Genomic DNA, 18,140 nt, shown 5'->3' on the forward strand with positions numbered 1-18,140 from the left:
TATTATCACAAGTTAAAATCTATCAATTTTGATTAAATCAAAAATTAATTATCAATTTTGTTTCAATTAATAGTTAACTTATAAGGCAAAAATTTGTGTGAGACGGTCTCACGGGTCATATTTGTGAGAAGGATCTCTTATTTGGGTCACTCATGAAGAAGTATTACTTTTTTATGCTGAGAGTATTACTTTTTATTGTGAATATGGGTAGGGTTGACCCGTCTCACGGATTATGACCCGTGAGACGGTCTCACATGAGACTCACTCTAACTATAAATACGTGTAATTATTGTTTTCATGTTAAATATATTTATTTCAATCTTAAAATATTATATTAAAAAAATTATGATTAAAATATTTATTATTAAAAATATATATTTACATATATATGTACGGGTCGGATTCCGTTAAACTTGGGATCCACTTGGGACCCGATTAGACAGGTTTATTAATGGGGTAGGTTTTGATCCGGCTCATTGTCATCCTTAAGCGTGAGCAAAATTTTGGTTTAATGGAACAAACCCACCAAATTAAATTAATTCGAAAATTTTGTTTTATTAATTATGAAGTTTAAAAAAAATAGATTATTTCAGTTTCGGATTTCAAAATTTGGTTAAAAGATTAAACCAAATTATGTTTTAGTTAGGGCCTAAAATAATAAAATTTGTTTAGGTCTTACCTTTATATTTTAGTAGCATGACCCAAATTTGATAATGAAACTGGATATGTTCTCATGTCCAAGAAATATTATATACTATATAATTTAAAAAACAAAAATCTTGAAAAACGTAAAAGAATTTATTTTTTTTAAAAAAAAATTGGTTTTTATCGGTTCAGTTTCAATAGTGAATTAGTTCCATTGGGCATAAAAATTTCGGTCGATATGATTTAACCGATTGCTCATTCCTAATTATTAAATAATACCACGTGTCAGGATACATGTGTTATATTCAAAATATTTTAGCCAATCGAGCCGGCCTTAATAGCTATTAATTATTAATGTATATTTTTTGAACGACTAAACTTGTTGGACCGATGAAGTTGTTACTTCAAGTGCGGAGACGGTCAGTCAAGTCTAGTGATACTAGCGTATTAAAAAATGAATAATGGCAAATGTGGCTCAAAGCAAATAACACACCGAGTTTGGATATTAACAACTCACATATCACTCATTCTTCCACTCAGAAAAAAATACAATAGAAGACTTTGATTATTACAACCACTTGTACAAACTCACTTAAGATTTATCTCTTCCCTGATCGAAACTCTTCGATACCATTAAAAGACTTGATTTATACAACTAATTGTATAAACTCACTTCGATTTAGGTATTATCCCCCTTGCATAATCCAAATTCCTAACAACTACCAGATGACTTTGATCTTTACCACTCTTTTAATAACCCAATCCAATTTATAACTTATTTACTGCCTAATTGGAACTTCTAGCCACAATTCTGTCCGTTAAACCCTTGGTTCGAACAGTTTTGCTAATTAATTTAGTGACTGTTGAAGTCTTAAACCAAAATAAGATATATGTCTCACAAAATACAACCCGTGATACAATCTCACACAATTTTTTGCCCATAAAATGGAGTAACTGGATAGCATTAACAAAAAAACTTTTGGGAAGTTGTAATATTAGGTACGTATATTTGTTTTTGTTTTTTTGCAATATTTTTATTTTTGTTATCAAATTTCTATCTTAATCATATATTCTTAAATTTTTTGACAAATTTAGTCATTTTTCAATAGGAGTGTTGATGTGCAATATACACGTCAATAATATATCATCATCATATCGACGTCACATCAGAAGCACGTCAGAAAAGAACTAAAATTATCACAAAAAAAAAACAAAGATCATAGACTAAACTGAAATTTGATGACATTGATAACAAAAATCACGAAGTAATATATACAAGACCAAAAATGTATTTTTCCCTTTTTTAATCAACTCATATCATTAACATTATGAAAAATTGTTTTAACTACTAAAAGCCATGATAGATAGCATCCCTATTGGCATATAAAATTAAATATCCAAAATATAAAGTTATCTGACCTAAAATTTTGGTTACAGAATACATGATTTACATATTCTAATTCGAAATGTAATGGCTTGGACCCATCAGTCTCCATAAGATTAGGGCATCTCCAATTTTGGTGCAGGGGTTCTTATCCAAGGGAGCTGCGCTTCGCCAAATTTGGCGCAGATGGGAGCTTTATTTTATTCTTTTTGTTTTTAAATTATAAATATTTATATTAAAAATTATAATATTATTTATCTTTAAATAATAGCATAATATTTATTATATTATTTTAATAATTAGATATTTAATCATAAAAACTGAAATATTTAATTATAAAAATTTATAAATAGATTTTAAAATAATTTTATAATTAAACATCTAACACACAAATTTATTGAATAATATTTAAATATTCAAGAACACATTTAAAATAAAAATGCGAATTCGAATTCAGATAATTTAAATGCAAATATAATAAAAGATAAACAAACTAAATCATCAAAAAATTTGAAGCATTTTTGGATCGCCAATTGTGCTTAGATCCATGTACAAAACTTTATCATCCTCCTGAATTTAAGCCAATTCTATTAGTTTTTGACGAATTTCTAGTTTTTTTTTTGCTCATTTTGCAATGCTAACAGCTTAATATCATAATTTTGTTGCATATCGGTAGATCCCTTTTGCAATACATTGATAAACTCATGATGTCCTTCCTTCATCGTAGAAAATTAATTTTGAAACATTTCCTTCTCTTTTTTCTTTAATTTGGATTTTTTCACTCCAAGAAGTCGTTGAGATGGAGTTCCACATTCATTTTCATCACTGCTTAAATTAATTGAAAATGAATTTAGTGCAGGGGAACTTAATATTGGAGATTCTGGTTCTTGAGTATCCGACTGTGATGAATCCAAATTTGTGACATGTTGTTTGGATACTATCATCGGTGCACTGTCGTTGGTCGAAAATTTCTCCTTATATTTCATTATAGGACAAACATGATCAAACATGAATCTTTTAGTGAAATTTTTATCTTGCATCATTAAATCTTTTGTCATGTTCAACTGCAGAGAAATATGTTCATATAAGAAATAGACTTAGAGCATTCACGTAAATATAATAATAAATACTTACAATATCTTCTACAGATGCGTCACTCGGCTTCAGCTTTTCAATCATCCACATAATTTTCTAATAGAACGGAGGATAACTTGCATGCGATTGCAATGATCTGATATCGCGTACTTGTATGTTATTTGATTTGCCGGCATTGAAAGCTTCTTCAATCCGACTCCAAAATCGTTCTTTGGATTAGTTTATACCGATGATAGGATTTTGCAAAACGTCAAGATAAACAAAACACAAGAGTTTATCTTCTTCAATAGCGCAATTAGTTGTTCGGAAAGTGGAGTCCATTGAATTTCTTTGAACAATGAGATTTTTTGGTTGTAGATTGTAATGTTTATGATTTAATCAACAAACAAGAAACTTATTTATAATGGGAAGGTGGCCTACCAGTCAAAAACGCATCTACCAGTCCAAACTCATCTACCAGTCCACACTCGGCTACCAGTCAAAATGTATCTACCAATCAAAACTCATCTACCAATCAAACTCGGCTACCAGTTAAAACGTATCTACCAATCAAAACTCATCTATCAGTCCAAAATACATCTACAAGACATCTATATAATGTAACTATAGTATCATACTTTCATACAGATTTTACCTTCTTTCTAAATTAAAAATGAATCTGTATTTTCTATTTGATGTAAACTCATCTAGCTCATCTTCATTGTCAGATAATGAAGATGATATTCAATTTGTCGTAAACTTTGAAAATAGAAGAAGAGCAATACTGTCAAATATAGCTCGAGAATAAGATTTAGTTACTGCCTACATCATCCAACAAGAACGAGAAGTCACACACGGAAAATCAATTCCAGATCACATATTCATCCGACGCGAACTTGAAATAGCTGATCATAAGTTGTTTAACGATTATTTTGCTGAGAATCCAGTCTATAATGAAGCAATGTTCCGACGAAAATTTCGAATGTCTCGAAATCTTTTCCTTCGGATAGTAGATGTCGTAAAGAATCACGATGTTTATTTCATACAAAGAAGTGATAATTTGGGATGGCCCGGGCTATCGACTAATAAAAAACAACTTCTTCATTGAGAATGCTAGCATATGGATTACTTGCAGATGCTACTGATGAATACATCCAAATAGGATAATCTACTGCAATTCAGTGTATGCAACGCTTTTGTCGAGCTATAGTGGAAGTTTTTGCGGAGCAGTACTTGAGATCACCTACTGCCAATGATGTTGCTAGACTTCTCTATATTGGCAAACAACGAGGTTTTCCTAGAATGTTGGGAAGTCTCGACTGTATGCATTGGAGGTGGAAAAATTGCCCCACAGCTTGGGTGGGACAATATGCAGGTCGTAGTGGTTCTCCAACAATCATTTTAGAAGTGATAACTGATTACTATATTTGGATATGGCATGCATATTTTGGTATGCGTGAAACCAATAATGACATAAATATTTTAGAGTCTTCCACTCTATTTTCCAATATTGTACAAGGAGATGCTCCTCTAGCTCATTATACTATAGGAACAAAATAATATGACACTGGATATTATTTAGCTGATAGTATTTATCCGAAATGGTTAAATTATGCAAACTATTCATGATCCACGTGGTCCAAAGAAGCAGTATTTTGCGATGAAACAAAAGTCATGCAAGAAAGATGTAGAGCGTACATTTGGCATTCTTCAGTCACGATTTGTGATTGTGACATCTCCAGCACGTGGTTTGAAGAAAAATCATTTGAATGATATAATGAAAGCATGTATTATACAATTTGATAATCGAATATGAACGTGATCTTAGTGCTCAAATTCAAGATGCTAGAGAATCACTGACTCCAATGGTAGAAATGACTGTCAATGAGCATATCAGATTTCGAGAATTTGTCGCTCGATATAAAAAAAATAAAAGACAAAGATGCTCATTATGTATTACGGAATGCTTTAATTGATAATTTATGAGATGAATATGATAGTACAAATATTTGAAGTTTCATCTGTAATATGTTATTTAATTTAATGTCGTATATTAATTTTATTTCACCAATTTTAATTAATTCTATTTCAATTCTTATAATATAGATTTCAATAATATATTTAAAATAATTAAATTAAATCTTTTTTTAATATTATCGCAATTATTAATAATATAATATTAATTATATCAAATATAAAATGGAATTATAATTATATCACTAAATTTAAAAAATACACATTTAGTAACTAATAAGAAAAAATTAAATAAATCAACTAAAAAATAATATTCCGAGAATTGTTTTTTTAGAGTAAGATTTGAAGTAGATGGGTTGTAAATGAATATTATATTTGCTGTAGAAACTACACTATTTTAAAATAGAGTTGCTTTAAAATAGAGGTTTGGATTGGAGATAGACTTAACTTTCTTTCTTTTATAACAATGTAATGTGATGTAGTTAAATTAAAATAATTGCTCTTTATTGCACTGAAAAATATAATTAAACAATTAAAGCAGTATTTAAAATGAGGAACGGCAACATTAATAAGAAAATTCTAAAAAAATCATTTTAAAATCATACAACTAGCTTTATGCTGGTTGGTCAACTCCATTTTTGACTACTTACATTATCTTTCTCAGGCCAAACATATTCTAAAATCTAAAGGTTTTGAATTTTTAAATTCAAAGTTTCTCTTTATTTTAAAATCTTATAATGTATTATATATAATGAACGTTTATTTAATTTTAACCCTCCATGACTATATAAAGTCATTAAAAAAAGCAAAAACTAATTTCTAAATTTTTTTAAAAAATTTTATTTTAAATAAATTATGTGTTTATATACAAAATTTAATTTTCTCTTAAAAATATTTCCATCCTTGGTGGGTACGTTAGGTTTCTGGTTCAGAGAAATATAAGTAACGTATAATTGTTACTCATCTTTTTATTTGTTTTTAATTAATAACAATTCTCAACTTCCTTGCCTAACTTTATCCACCAGATTGGGATTATTTCTTTCTAATTCGGACAAATAATATATTGTACTATTTCAAATTCCTTGAATTTTAAAATTATCTAAAAAGTGAAAAAAAAATTATTACATTTATTTTAAATAGTTATAAAACGGGTATTTTTAAAATTCTTAATTTTACTATAATCTTCAATTTTTTACACGAAAATTATTTAAAAAATAATATGTGCAAATGATTATTAATCTATTGTTAATGCATGGAAAACCGATGGTCTTACATACGAAGTTCTAACATATATCTACGTAGAAGTACAATAGTTACAAAAAACATTACTATAAATGGAGAAGGGGGCTCTGTTTTAGCTCCCAGTCTTGCAAATTTCATGCTTGGATTGAATGAATTTTTTGGTAGGAAACAGAAGTGCAAGATAACAGACGATGGCGGCAAAGGTGGTGGATGAATTTGTGCCTCATCCGGTGAAAGAACAGCTCCCCGGCGTAGATTACTGCATTAACAGCAACCCTTCATGGGGTCGGTAAATCTCTTCGCTTCGCGTACTTCGATTTAAAAAAATTTCTTGAGCTCCCTCTCAGACGAATTTGAGTAATTGTTTGTCTAGAAATTGATTGACGAAGACCTTAAATTTTAAGTGAGATGGTAACGGAACCAATGTTTTGTTTATTCTATGAAAATTATTGCAACCAACAATCTTGCTATCAATAATTAAGCTCATTCCAATCAATGGGAACGCTTACCAAAAACTATAACGGATAGTGATGATGAGATTCAAATGTTTTAAACCGTACAACAACTCAAGCACCACGTTTTGATTGTTACTATTGCACCCAACACATGTTCATTCGTCACATTATTTTTTGTTTATCTTTCCCGGAATGTCATGAAACCCTGTGAATTTAACTTGGTTGGTCCAATATTTTTATCAAGATCATAGATGATCAGAACTGTTGATCTTTTTCTACCATTTGCCAATATTTTAAGTCTTGATGTTCTGCTTAATTTTAGCTACTAATCTGATGCAGGGGAAGCCATTGTTCTGGGATTTCAGCATTACTTAGTAATGCTGGGGACTACTGTCATTACCTCTACCATCATTGTTCCTTTCATGGGTGGTGGAAATGTAAAATTTACTTCAGAACCATCGTTTCGATACCCGGCGATTCTCAATAATTTAGACTTAAAACGAAAACACTTCTTTTATAGGTCGAAAAAGCGCAATTGATACAAACTTCGCTGTTTGTTTCCGGTATCAACACACTGTTGCAGACCTGGTTCGGCAGCCGGTTGCCAGTAGTGATAGGCAGCTCGTTTAGATTCATCATCCCATCTCTTTACGTTGCGTTCGCACAAAGATATTACATATTTTATCTTACTCCTTATCTGGTTAGCTTGCAACATCTCCTTACTCCTATATAACGAAATTTATGCTCTTTTTGTTAACGTGAAAAATTTTATCCTATTGTTGATTAAGAGGTTTTTAAGAACGATAAGGGCCATTCAAGGAGCGGTTATGGTTTCATCCGTGCTGCCTATCTTGCTTGGTTTTCTGGGAATTTGGAGAATAGTTGTGAGGTAGGCGATTTTAAGTTGTGATATTCTTCGTCACTTAGCAAAATCTTGTTTCGTTCCTAGTTGGTATCTTGTATCGATTTTATAGCTCAATATACTTAGTCTAACATTGTAGATTCTTGAGTCCACTTTCTGCTGTGCCTCTAGTAGCTCTTGTTGGACTTGGGCTATATGAACAAGGATTCCCTCTGGTACGAATTTATACGAATGATATTAATATCGTGTTTATATTTATAATCGATTTTGGTTATCAGTATAACCAAAATGCTGTATTCACTGCACGGAAATGGAGATTTAAGTTGCAACTCTATTCGCTTATTCATCTTTCTTGTTATCCTTATAGCTTGCACAATGTGTGGAAATTGGACTTCCAGAGCTGATTCTTCTTATTCTTTTTTCTCACGTGAGTATATTTTTATATCAAAGATTAAGTCTGGTAGACGCCTTTATCTCAAGATTCACTAGCTTTACCTACTTCTTGTATTGTATTAATGCTTTGGTGACAAACAATTCTTCAAGATGTTTATGACCTCCTGGCGCTCATCATTTTGTGGCAGTATGTACATGGATTCTGGAGCAGTAAACGTTCCAGTTTTTGATCGCTATGCTGTCCTAATATCGGTAGCAATAGTGTGGGCATATGCAGCTCTTTTGACTGTAGCTGGTGCATACAAAAATCGGCCTCTGAACACTCAGTTAAGTTGTCGAGTTGATCGATCCGGACTCGTGGGAGGATCCTCGTGGTACGTGTTTAAGAGAACAAGTTACTCGAAAACTAGGTGTCGGACTCGTGTGCTTATTTTACTGCTCAAAAAATACATGCAGGATCAGCATTCCATATCCTGTTCAATGGGGTCAACCAAGTTTGCATGTTGGGGAGGCTCTCGTTGCACTAGCAGCAGCTTTTGTCGCTCTTGTTGAGGTTCAAGTCGATTAATCGCAAATTTCCCACACAACAAAAAGTTTTCTTGATCAATGAAATTTTGTTAATTTCCCTTTAAAGCGCACACATGAATCTTGTTTTCCCACATTTCGAGTACATAAAATTAAGCTCTGTTGTTTAAACTGCCATAATTTTTCATTTTGGCAGTCGACTGGGGCGTTTATCGCTGCATCAAGGTATGGGAGTGCTACACATGTACCAGCTTCAGTTATGAGCCGAGGCGTCGGCTGGCTGGTGGGAGGAGACCTCATTATGCATCACTATATATTTATCTGTGTTCATTTTTCTCGAATATATTGTTTCGACTCTTACTTTCCTCGGATCCTGAAACACAGGGAGTCGGCATTTTCTTGGATGGTTTATTCGGTACAGGAACTGGATCTACCGTATCAGTGTAAATATATCTTAGGCCCTGCTCGATAAAACAAGTAACTGAGATTTTCATTCTTGACACTTGGTCTACTTTTTCCTCATCTGTTTAGTGAAAATGTCGGCTTGTTGGCTCTAACGCGAACTGGAAGCCGAAGGGTGGTCCAAATATCAGCAGTTTTCATGTTGTTTTTCGCGATATTAGGTCCGTTACTCGGCACACATTTCATATTCTCGTCAAAGAATAATTATGTTACTTTAGATTCATAAATGCAATGTACAGGCAAGTTTGGAGCAATTGTTGCTTCCATTCCGTTGCCAATCGTCGGAGCTCTCTATTGCGTCCTATTCGCCCTTATGTGTATGTACTGTATTCCTCTGTTCTTACCCTTTCTCCACTAATCTAAATATTCGTCATATGGTTCGAACGACTTTCTGATCATGTCCATTTTGTTGTATCCCTTCTGTTTAACGTCTTATATCACACGATTCGATGATCATCAATCACGCGTCACTTGGCTCATACGACGTCCTAACTATGTACATTTTTTGTATATGTGTGTGCATCATCCCACATGCAGCTACTGCAAGTCTAGGCTTGCTACAATACTGCAACCTCAATAGCTTCAGAACAAAGTTCATCATAGGTTTCTCAATCTTCATGGGACTTTCGGTTCCGAGGTACTTCAGTGACCATGTGATCACATCAGGTCGTGGCCCGGTCCACACCCACTCCACTTGGGTACGTACTACGAAAAATCATCAAATTCTTCAAGAACTCAATCTTCGTTTTAGTCCAAGAAATGACATGTAAATCACAATGTGCTGCAGTTTAACAAAATGGTGCTAGTAATCTTTACTTCCCCAGCCACGGTGGCCGGAATCGTCGCTCTATTTTTAGACCTAACGCTTGGACGGAGACATAGCTCGACTCGAAGTGACAGTGGGAGGCATTGGTGGGCTAAGTTCAAGTACTTTGATAGAGATCCAAGAAGTGCTGAGTTTTACTCTCTTCCTGGTGGACTTTCCAAGTATTTTCCGTCGGTTTAAACCAGTGGAAGAACCGTCGAGTCAATCTATAAACACTGTTAGTCAAATATATTGATTCTTGTATATTATTACATCTTATAATCCTATAGAACAAAAGTGAATGATGCTTACACTATGGAATTGAGAGACGTATATAAAAAGGACCAAGACCAGTCAATCCCAAATACCAACAAAAACTAATATTGTATTAGATAATAGATCAAGAATTTAATTTTTTTTTTAAAAAAATTATGAACATACTATGTGGCTTTAATCCGAGCCGTACTTGTGTAACATGGGGCCTGAGGCGATTCTAAAAATATAGGAACAAAGAAAGCTAAAAATCGAACGTAAATTACTCCAAATTGAGAAGATCAACTGTGGAAGCTGTTGTAACTGGCCGGAAGCCAAACAAAACTAATGACGGTCGATTTTTCGGTTGTGTCAAAACTTCACAAAATTGATATGAAAAGATACTATCGTCGTGGGATTTTCAAATCCATGCTCGGTTTGAAATTTTGGCCAGCATCGGTGGAGATATCTTCAGTCAAAGTTGTGGCGGTTTCAATCGTGAAGTTTTGAGAATCAGAGCTTTCCGAAAATATAGTTGCTTTTAATTTTTGACAACCGGTGAGACGATAAAACCTATCAAATGTGCCAAAAATGATTGAAAAAGGAAATTGAATAAAGAAAAAGAGAAGGGTGAATCTAAATCTTTTATATTGTTCTTGTGGCCTTTCCAAGTATTTTCCATCACTTTAAACCAGTGGAAGAACAGTCGAGTCAAATCTATAAAACTTTTCGTCAAATATATTGATTCTTGTATAGTTAAGGAACGACATTTGGATCACATTGCTATCATTTAAATTTTTTTTTTAAATCTTAAATTATTATTACAACTTATAATCATACAGAACAAAGTGAATGATGCTTCTTACACTATGGAATAGAGAGATATGTATATAAAAAGAACCAAGACCAGTCAATCACAAATACCAACAAAAATTATTAGATAATAGATCGAGCATTTAATGTTTTTGACAAAATTATGACATACGATGTTGCTTTAATCAGAGCCAGACCTTTGTTACATGGGGTCGGACGAGATTCTCAAAATATGGACCCAAAGAAAGCTGAAAATCGAACCTAAATTATATCAAATTTGGAAGGTCGGCGATGGAAGCCGAACAAAACTAGTGACGAACGATATTCTTGTTGTGTCAAAATTTCCAAATCCAGACACGGTTTGAAATTTTGGCTAACGTCACTGATATATTGTCAGTCAAAGTAGAGATGGTTTAATAATAAATTTTTGAGAAACACTTTAATATAGCATACGTCGAGAGTTTTCAAAAAATACAGTTGCTTCTCTGACCTCATAACAAGTCTGGGTCTGCCTTTAACTGTGAATCTAAATCTTTTATAAATTAATAATGATCACTTCATTATTGAATTAATCAGTTGATTCCTAAAATATGAGATAGAATGACGACATTGTATTCTACTCATTAATTTTATTTTTTTTTAAAAAAAAAATTAGATAATCATTTTCTTTTTAATCTAAAAACTCGATTCTTGAAGTCGAATGGCAGTGGTTCTTGATGAAGTCATTGCACTTTCTGCTCAGAATGACTTGGGCAATCCTGAAGAAGACAGCAAACATCTGACCCCTTCAAGTAAAGTACTGTCAGATGATTTGCCATTCCTACACTCTTACAATATGCAATGAACTCATTTTAACAATATTCAAGCTCATTGCCAGAATTCAGTTTCATTACTTTCCTTCATGTCTGGTTCTGAAGTAGTTTGTGTCAATCTTTGAACTTATCCAAGGATTCACTCTTGTGTTTCAGTATATATAGCCAAACTCTTCATGTGCAATCATCTTTTATTTTCATGTAGAATTTGTCTCCTCCCAAGGTAGTGGTTCTTGATGCCCCCACAAATATAAATGAATGTAATCCAGAGGTACCTTTGATATATGATGACCCTTAGCAAATTTAACTCTAGTGGATTTTCCTTTAACACAATCTTCACATAATTCCAAGGGAGTGAAAGGCTTGCTCCCTAATATCCTTTGTTTGTGAAGTTCCATCGAACCTCTTTCATTGACATGTCCCGGGCTGTTAATTGTCCCACATCGGTAGGATAAATAACCTGGGAGTTGCATATATTGGCTTGGACAATACTCCCCCTTGAGCTAGCTTTTGGGATTTAGTTAGGTTCAAGTTCCAATCTTTACATGGTATCAGAGCCCGGGTTTCACCGTTATGTGTTGGACTGCCTATAATTAGGCCACCCGTTCTGCCCATAATTGGGTCATTTGTAAAACTCCACGCTCCAGATGTTCATTCATGGGCGTGAGAGGGGTGTGTTAATTGTCCCACATCGGTAGGATAAATAACTTGAGAGTTGCATATATCGGCTTGGACAATCCTCCTCCAAGTCCAAGTTCCAATCTTTACACAGGCGAAGGTGCCATATCTTGGTATCACACAGTAGTCCCTTATGACTGATGCATGTTCCATCAGGCTGATCCAAACATAGATTTTCCTGATAAAATATACAGCACACTTATTCTTGATCCTTTCATTAGGACCAATAGCCCTCTAGAGACAATTAGCTTCCATTTTCTGCCTTGAAGGAGTATCCCAGTTAATCCAAAGTTCCAAGAGAGACTGGATTCCTCGAGCTCTGGAACATATATTACATTATGAAGAATTTGTTCCCTCCAATGAGGGGAGCTCTTTGTGCGCGGCGTAGCATAAGGTCTAACTGTTGGTGGTTAGCTGAATCACCATGATTTACCTCTTCTCACAATCCTGTTGGGCCGGGGCTGAGAGGCCTAAGATGAGCGATTTTATCTTTTGGAGCAATTATGAAGAATTTGTTCTGTAGTGTCTTGCATTTTCAATTTTATTATAGAAACTAATTAAATATAAAATTACTGTTTTGATATTTTAATGAATGTGTGAATAAGTATTCAACCGAATAAATCAGTTTTTGTAGATAAAATAATAGGAAATATTTCTTTTAGTGTGGAGTTCAGGATTTATGGGATGAATGTTTTTTTCAATTTGGTGCAGAGATTATACTATTTTAAAGTTAGTAATGCACTTAAATAAAAGTAGTAGGTTGGAGATGACATGAAGCTGATATCAGTAAGGTTCTGTCTGGACAAATACTTATAATTTTTTTTTTATAAAAGTGTTTTTACAAAATATTTTAAAAATTGGTTTAAGAATAAATATGTGTTTGGACAATTATTATATAAAAACTTTATACAATTAAAGAATAAGATATTTTTATTTGCATAATTATCTTCATTTCTAAAAACATCAAACAACACATTATAATTGTCCTTTAAAAACTATATTTAGATAACAATATTTTTAACAAAAAAATTTCCAAAATAATTATTTTTTTTTTTATCTAAACACATACTTTAATTTATTTTCAACTTATAAAAAATATTTTTCCAAAATGAAACTAATATCTACTTCACCTTTTATCAATCACGTCCTTGTTGATCCTAAATTGCATATTAGTCATTCGAGAAGTTGGGAAATAGTGATATGTGAATCTCTTGATCATCAGCTGGGGAATCAATATTAGCTACGGGTGGGCGTTTTTTTTGGATTCGGGTACCCAAATCGATCGGGTCCGAGTGGTTTTTTTTTTTAAAAAAATTTGGTTCATGTAATTTCATATGGTGTCGGGTTTTTTCCCGGGTATCCTATCGAACCAGAATAGTTAGTTTTTGGGTTTGTGTTGGTATTTTCGGGTAAAATACCCCCATTTATTAATAATTAAATTAAATACCATGTTTAATTTTTATTTTTTCAAAAAAAAAAAAAAACTACATAGTATCAACTATTGACCACATTAAATTTAGAATCTCACTTTTTTGTGATAATTAGTATCTCACTTTTTATCACATATATTTTTTGTTTATTTTATTTTTTTGATTGGATATTTGCACTCTATTTTTTGTTTTACACTCTATTTGCTTAAAAATTTCTTTAATTTTATCCGCACAATAATAAAAAGTTAACGTTGGAGCTCCAAAACAATAATATAAACTTCTCCATAAAAAAAATTATATAATATAAACTTCAAATTCTACAATACTCAAAGCCCATATTACCAAATAAATCCTAATCTAGTTCGATTTAAGGGTGTAAATAAAATTCGTTAATTTTTCGAGCCAATTCTAAAATATTTAATTAGTATTTGATCTTCTCGAATTCGATCTGAACTCAAATATATTCGAACTTTTTTTTGAGCCGAACTCGAGCCCGATTTATTTTGTTCCATAGTTCGTGAAACGCTCGCGAGCCTGAATATTTTTTATATAATATAATTATCTATTAAATAAATAAATTTCAAACATTTTGAGTATTTATTTTCGAGTAATAATTAAAATAGTTCGTGAATATATTCAAATCTTTTGAATCAAACTCGAGCCAAAAAATTTAAATTCTCAAACTTTAAATCGAGCTCGAGTAAAATTATTTCGAACCGAAATTCAGACATTCAAACTTTCGTAATATTTGAGTCGATTATCGATTCAGATAATTTATGACCTAGTTCGATTCATTGTACACGTAGTATTAGACAAGAATACATGAAGAAAACAAATGTAACGTCACACATAGTGAATGTGTGCCAGTGAGGGAGAGAATGTCCCCACGAGTACTTCTCCACATACCGTAACCTGCCATGAGTTTACATTCCCGACCAAACTCCCCCTTGCCCCCCGCCGCCACCAATGCCGTTCTTCTGCCGCCGTTAACTTCATCCTCTATCGCCACAATGACCGACCACTCTTCAAATAGCCTTTACTGCAACGAAGAATTATCCGACGCCGACTCCCCCACCTCCCCGCAACCGCCCACATATTATCCAGAAACGGCATCAGAATCCGATGATTCTTCACTCATCGCAAGGTTGCTTGACTCCGAGTGCCACCACATGCCCGGCCAAGATTACCTCCGTCTCTGCCATAGCCGCCCGAATCACCTCACATCTCGCCAGAGTTCCGTCAATTACATACTCAAGGTATGTGCATTTGAATCTGCACTCGCAAGATATTATGAACAAAGCTTTGAAATTCCATGGATCCCGTTCAGGTTCATGCAGCCTATCGATTCAAACCAGTCACCGCCTTCCTCTCCGTCAACTACTTCGACCGTTTCCTCTCTTCCCATACACTTCCGGTACTTTATATATCATCTCAGAATCTATGGCAGTTTCAAGTATTTATACAGGATTATTGAGTATTAATGGAACTTTTCAGGAAAGTGGGTGGCCGTTTCAGCTTCTATCGGTGGCGTGCCTCTCGCTGGCCGCGAAAATGGAGGAGATGTACGTTCCTTTGCTAATGGACCTGCAAATTTCCGAACCCACTTATATTTTCGGGCCAAAAACAGTTCAGAGAATGGAGCTCTGCGTGATGGCGACTCTCGACTGGAGACTTCGCTCCGTCACTCCCTTCGACTACCTCCATTACTTCACCTCTAAGCTCCCATCCTCCTCCGCCGAATCTAAATTCGACTCAATCACATCACTCGCCTCCGATCTTATCCTGAACTCCACCCGTGGTAAATCTTGATGCATTTTTCATTTCGTAATTTGTTGACGTTTTCTATGTGAGGACTCTGGTGTGGTTTATTTTCAGTCATTGATTTCGTGACGTTCCCACCGTCGGTGATGGCGGTGGCGGCCTTGATCTCAGCCGCCGGCGAGAGCCTGAGCCCCTCAGAAACTTTGCACGAAAGCGTAGACAGAGTAAGTATTCTGAGTATGAATTATAATTATGAAATATTTGGGGCTGAAATGCAATTAAAATACGACGTATTAATTTCTCCACTCTCGGGGACAGGAAATGGTGACTAGCTGTCATCAACTAATGGACCAATATTTAGTCGACACGTGTACGACGGGACACCTGATGATTCAGCGGGCCCCACCACCTAGTCCCATCGGCGTCCTCGACGCGGCGGCGCGTGCCAGCTACGATACCTGCTCCGAAAACCATGCCATCGGCTCTGGCATTGCGTCCGGGTCAGTTGCCGATGGCACAGCGGAGCGCGGAATGAAGCGTCAGCGATCTTCTGCATCGGGTGTACATGAACCATGAGCATAGATAGAAATATTATACAATTTTAAGTTATTAACTAATGAATACATTATTTATTAATGAAATGCAAATAAAAATTGTGGAAATTTTGTTCAAGTTCATGTAATTCCTTGTCACACGAGTTGCTATATTGTTTTTACTATTCTTTGTACCATAATCAATACTTTTGTGAATTTTTATACGTATTTGTCGTCACTTTACGAAAATAAACGATTTAAGACGGATTCATCTGGAGTTGTAGTTTTAGACTTTTGAAAGTGTGAAATCTAAAAATGGGATTCAATTGGATAAATTAAAAATCATACGTTGTACAACCATATTCACATAAATTATAACTTAAAATTTTGTTATTATACTTAGAGGTTTGTATTTTTTTTATCATGAGATTTTTATAAATTGAAATTTTGTATAGAATTTTTTGTGGTATCAAAATTATAGTACAAATACTATTATACATGTATCATAACTCAATTAAAAATCATTATTCAATTCCTTTCGGTGGAAAGAAAAGAAAGGTAAGCTTTCGAAACTTTATAAATTTTTAATAATCATTTACGTATCCATTTCTTTTTTAACGTTCTTTAATTAAAAACATATATATGTTCCAAAACTTGGGATAAGTGGATAAGCATTCAAGGTTTAGTACTTGCACTTATATTATTTAGGATTCAGTCCCCATGTGTGTTTTTTTATTTAAATACTTGACAAAACTAGAAAATGATTTTTACTCCCTCTTTCATCCATCTTTACATTTGTATCCTTTTTCAATTATTTTTTAAAAAATCCCAATTATTAATGAGTTTTTTCACATCCAATTTGCCTCCATCTTCTCCTTCCGGATGAAACTCTCCCCTGTAACAAATTATTTTGCACGCACTTGTTGTCCTCTGTGAGATCCTGTGATCTGATTAACGTTAGTTAGGTAGATTATAGAAATAGATTTGAAATAATTTATGCAAATAGAAATAAACTATACATGTTGAAAATACTCCATATTTATTTGAAAAATAATGTATTTAATTTTAATGGAAAATTTGTAATAAATTGAAAAATATTGCATTAAAATTTGATGGCAAATATGTAAATAAATTGAAAAATATTCAATTTTTTTTATGATAATTTTGTAAATAATTTGAAAAATATTGAAATTAAATTTAAGGGCAAATTAATAAATTGTGATTTTGTCCTTTGCATGTATACGTGTAACACATTGGAAATATGTGGAGGATTTGAGTTGATCCACTTGGATGTGGATTAACATAATATAAAAAAAATGATAATATATCAATTAAGGATAATAAAGAGAAACAAGAAAGAACCGACAGAAAATTAGGAGAAATAAAAGAATTCAAATTTCTAACCTTCAAAATTATATTGAAACGTTGTCCAAACTTGAAACAAATTATATATTCGGAATCTTCGTCTCGAGAGCTTCTTTTTGAGGTAATTTTCTTCCAGTTTCAGCACATTTAATTATTGAAATGCTGGTATGTATTTGAAGTCGAGATTCATGTATGCAGAAGAATAATCGACAAGGAACTAAATTTTGAAGTCGGAATTGAATTATGTTCTGATTTCAATTTAATATGAATTTTCAAACTTTCAAAAGATATTTGAAATTTACATTGTTGATTTTCAATGATGTTATTGATATAGATAGATTATTATACCGATATCTTCAAGATACATCAACTGGAACGAAGAATTGAGGTATGTTGCGACCGAGTAACATACGACAGATATCTATATCATATGATATAATTTTGATGATTTGATTGAGAATATATGTTTATATGCTTTATTTGTTGAATTGATGTGGCATACATGACATACACGTTGAGTTATGATTCTTGGATACCCTGATATGATTTGATTTGATTATGGGTTTGTGAACACGATGCTATGTTTGGTATTACATGACCCTTAAAGCATAGTTATTTGTGGCCCCGATGATTGATTGAGATTTGAGATTTGATGACGCTTTGTCGACGTTATCA

The 18,140-nt window shown here is 33.3% G+C and overlaps 2 protein-coding genes across 2 annotated transcripts; both read left to right on the top strand.

Annotated features, from left to right (window-relative positions):
• Positions 1–6,389: 6,389 nt before the first annotated feature.
• Positions 6,390–10,132, top strand: LOC140809978 (nucleobase-ascorbate transporter 4). Its single transcript, XM_073167769.1, is given in 15 exon segments — positions 6,390–6,604; positions 7,114–7,211; positions 7,295–7,474; positions 7,563–7,663; positions 7,776–7,851; positions 8,004–8,063; positions 8,218–8,247; positions 8,249–8,403; positions 8,486–8,582; positions 8,751–8,837; positions 8,939–8,997; positions 9,086–9,177; positions 9,256–9,333; positions 9,554–9,714; positions 9,804–10,132. Coding segments are annotated over 15 exon segments (1,587 nt in total). The 5' UTR covers positions 6,390–6,510; the 3' UTR covers positions 10,023–10,132.
• Positions 10,133–14,554: 4,422 nt separating this feature from the next.
• LOC140809450 (cyclin-D1-1-like) lies at positions 14,555–16,271 on the top strand. Its single transcript, XM_073167075.1, has 5 exons — positions 14,555–15,062; positions 15,134–15,220; positions 15,301–15,604; positions 15,682–15,791; positions 15,886–16,271. The coding sequence occupies exons 1-5, from the start codon at positions 14,724–14,726 to the stop codon at positions 16,141–16,143; spliced, it is 1,098 nt and encodes a 365-aa protein (XP_073023176.1). The 5' UTR covers positions 14,555–14,723; the 3' UTR covers positions 16,144–16,271.
• Positions 16,272–18,140: the final 1,869 nt, after the last annotated feature.

The sequence above is a fragment of the Primulina eburnea genome, chromosome 13 (assembly GCF_022965805.1).
Source record: "Primulina eburnea isolate SZY01 chromosome 13, ASM2296580v1, whole genome shotgun sequence".
Classification (NCBI taxonomy): domain Eukaryota; kingdom Viridiplantae; phylum Streptophyta; class Magnoliopsida; order Lamiales; family Gesneriaceae; genus Primulina; species Primulina eburnea.

Excerpts from the sequence above, each read along its gene's own strand:
- LOC140809450 (XM_073167075.1), top strand. The coding sequence starts at position 14,724 with ATGAGTTTACATTCCCGACCAAACTCCCCCTTGCCCCCCGCCGCCACC. Across the intron at positions 15,063-15,133 it reads CCGTCAATTACATACTCAAG|GTTCATGCAGCCTATCGATT; the intron begins GTATGTGCATTT and ends GATCCCGTTCAG. Across the intron at positions 15,792-15,885 it reads TGCACGAAAGCGTAGACAGA|GAAATGGTGACTAGCTGTCA; the intron begins GTAAGTATTCTG and ends TCTCGGGGACAG.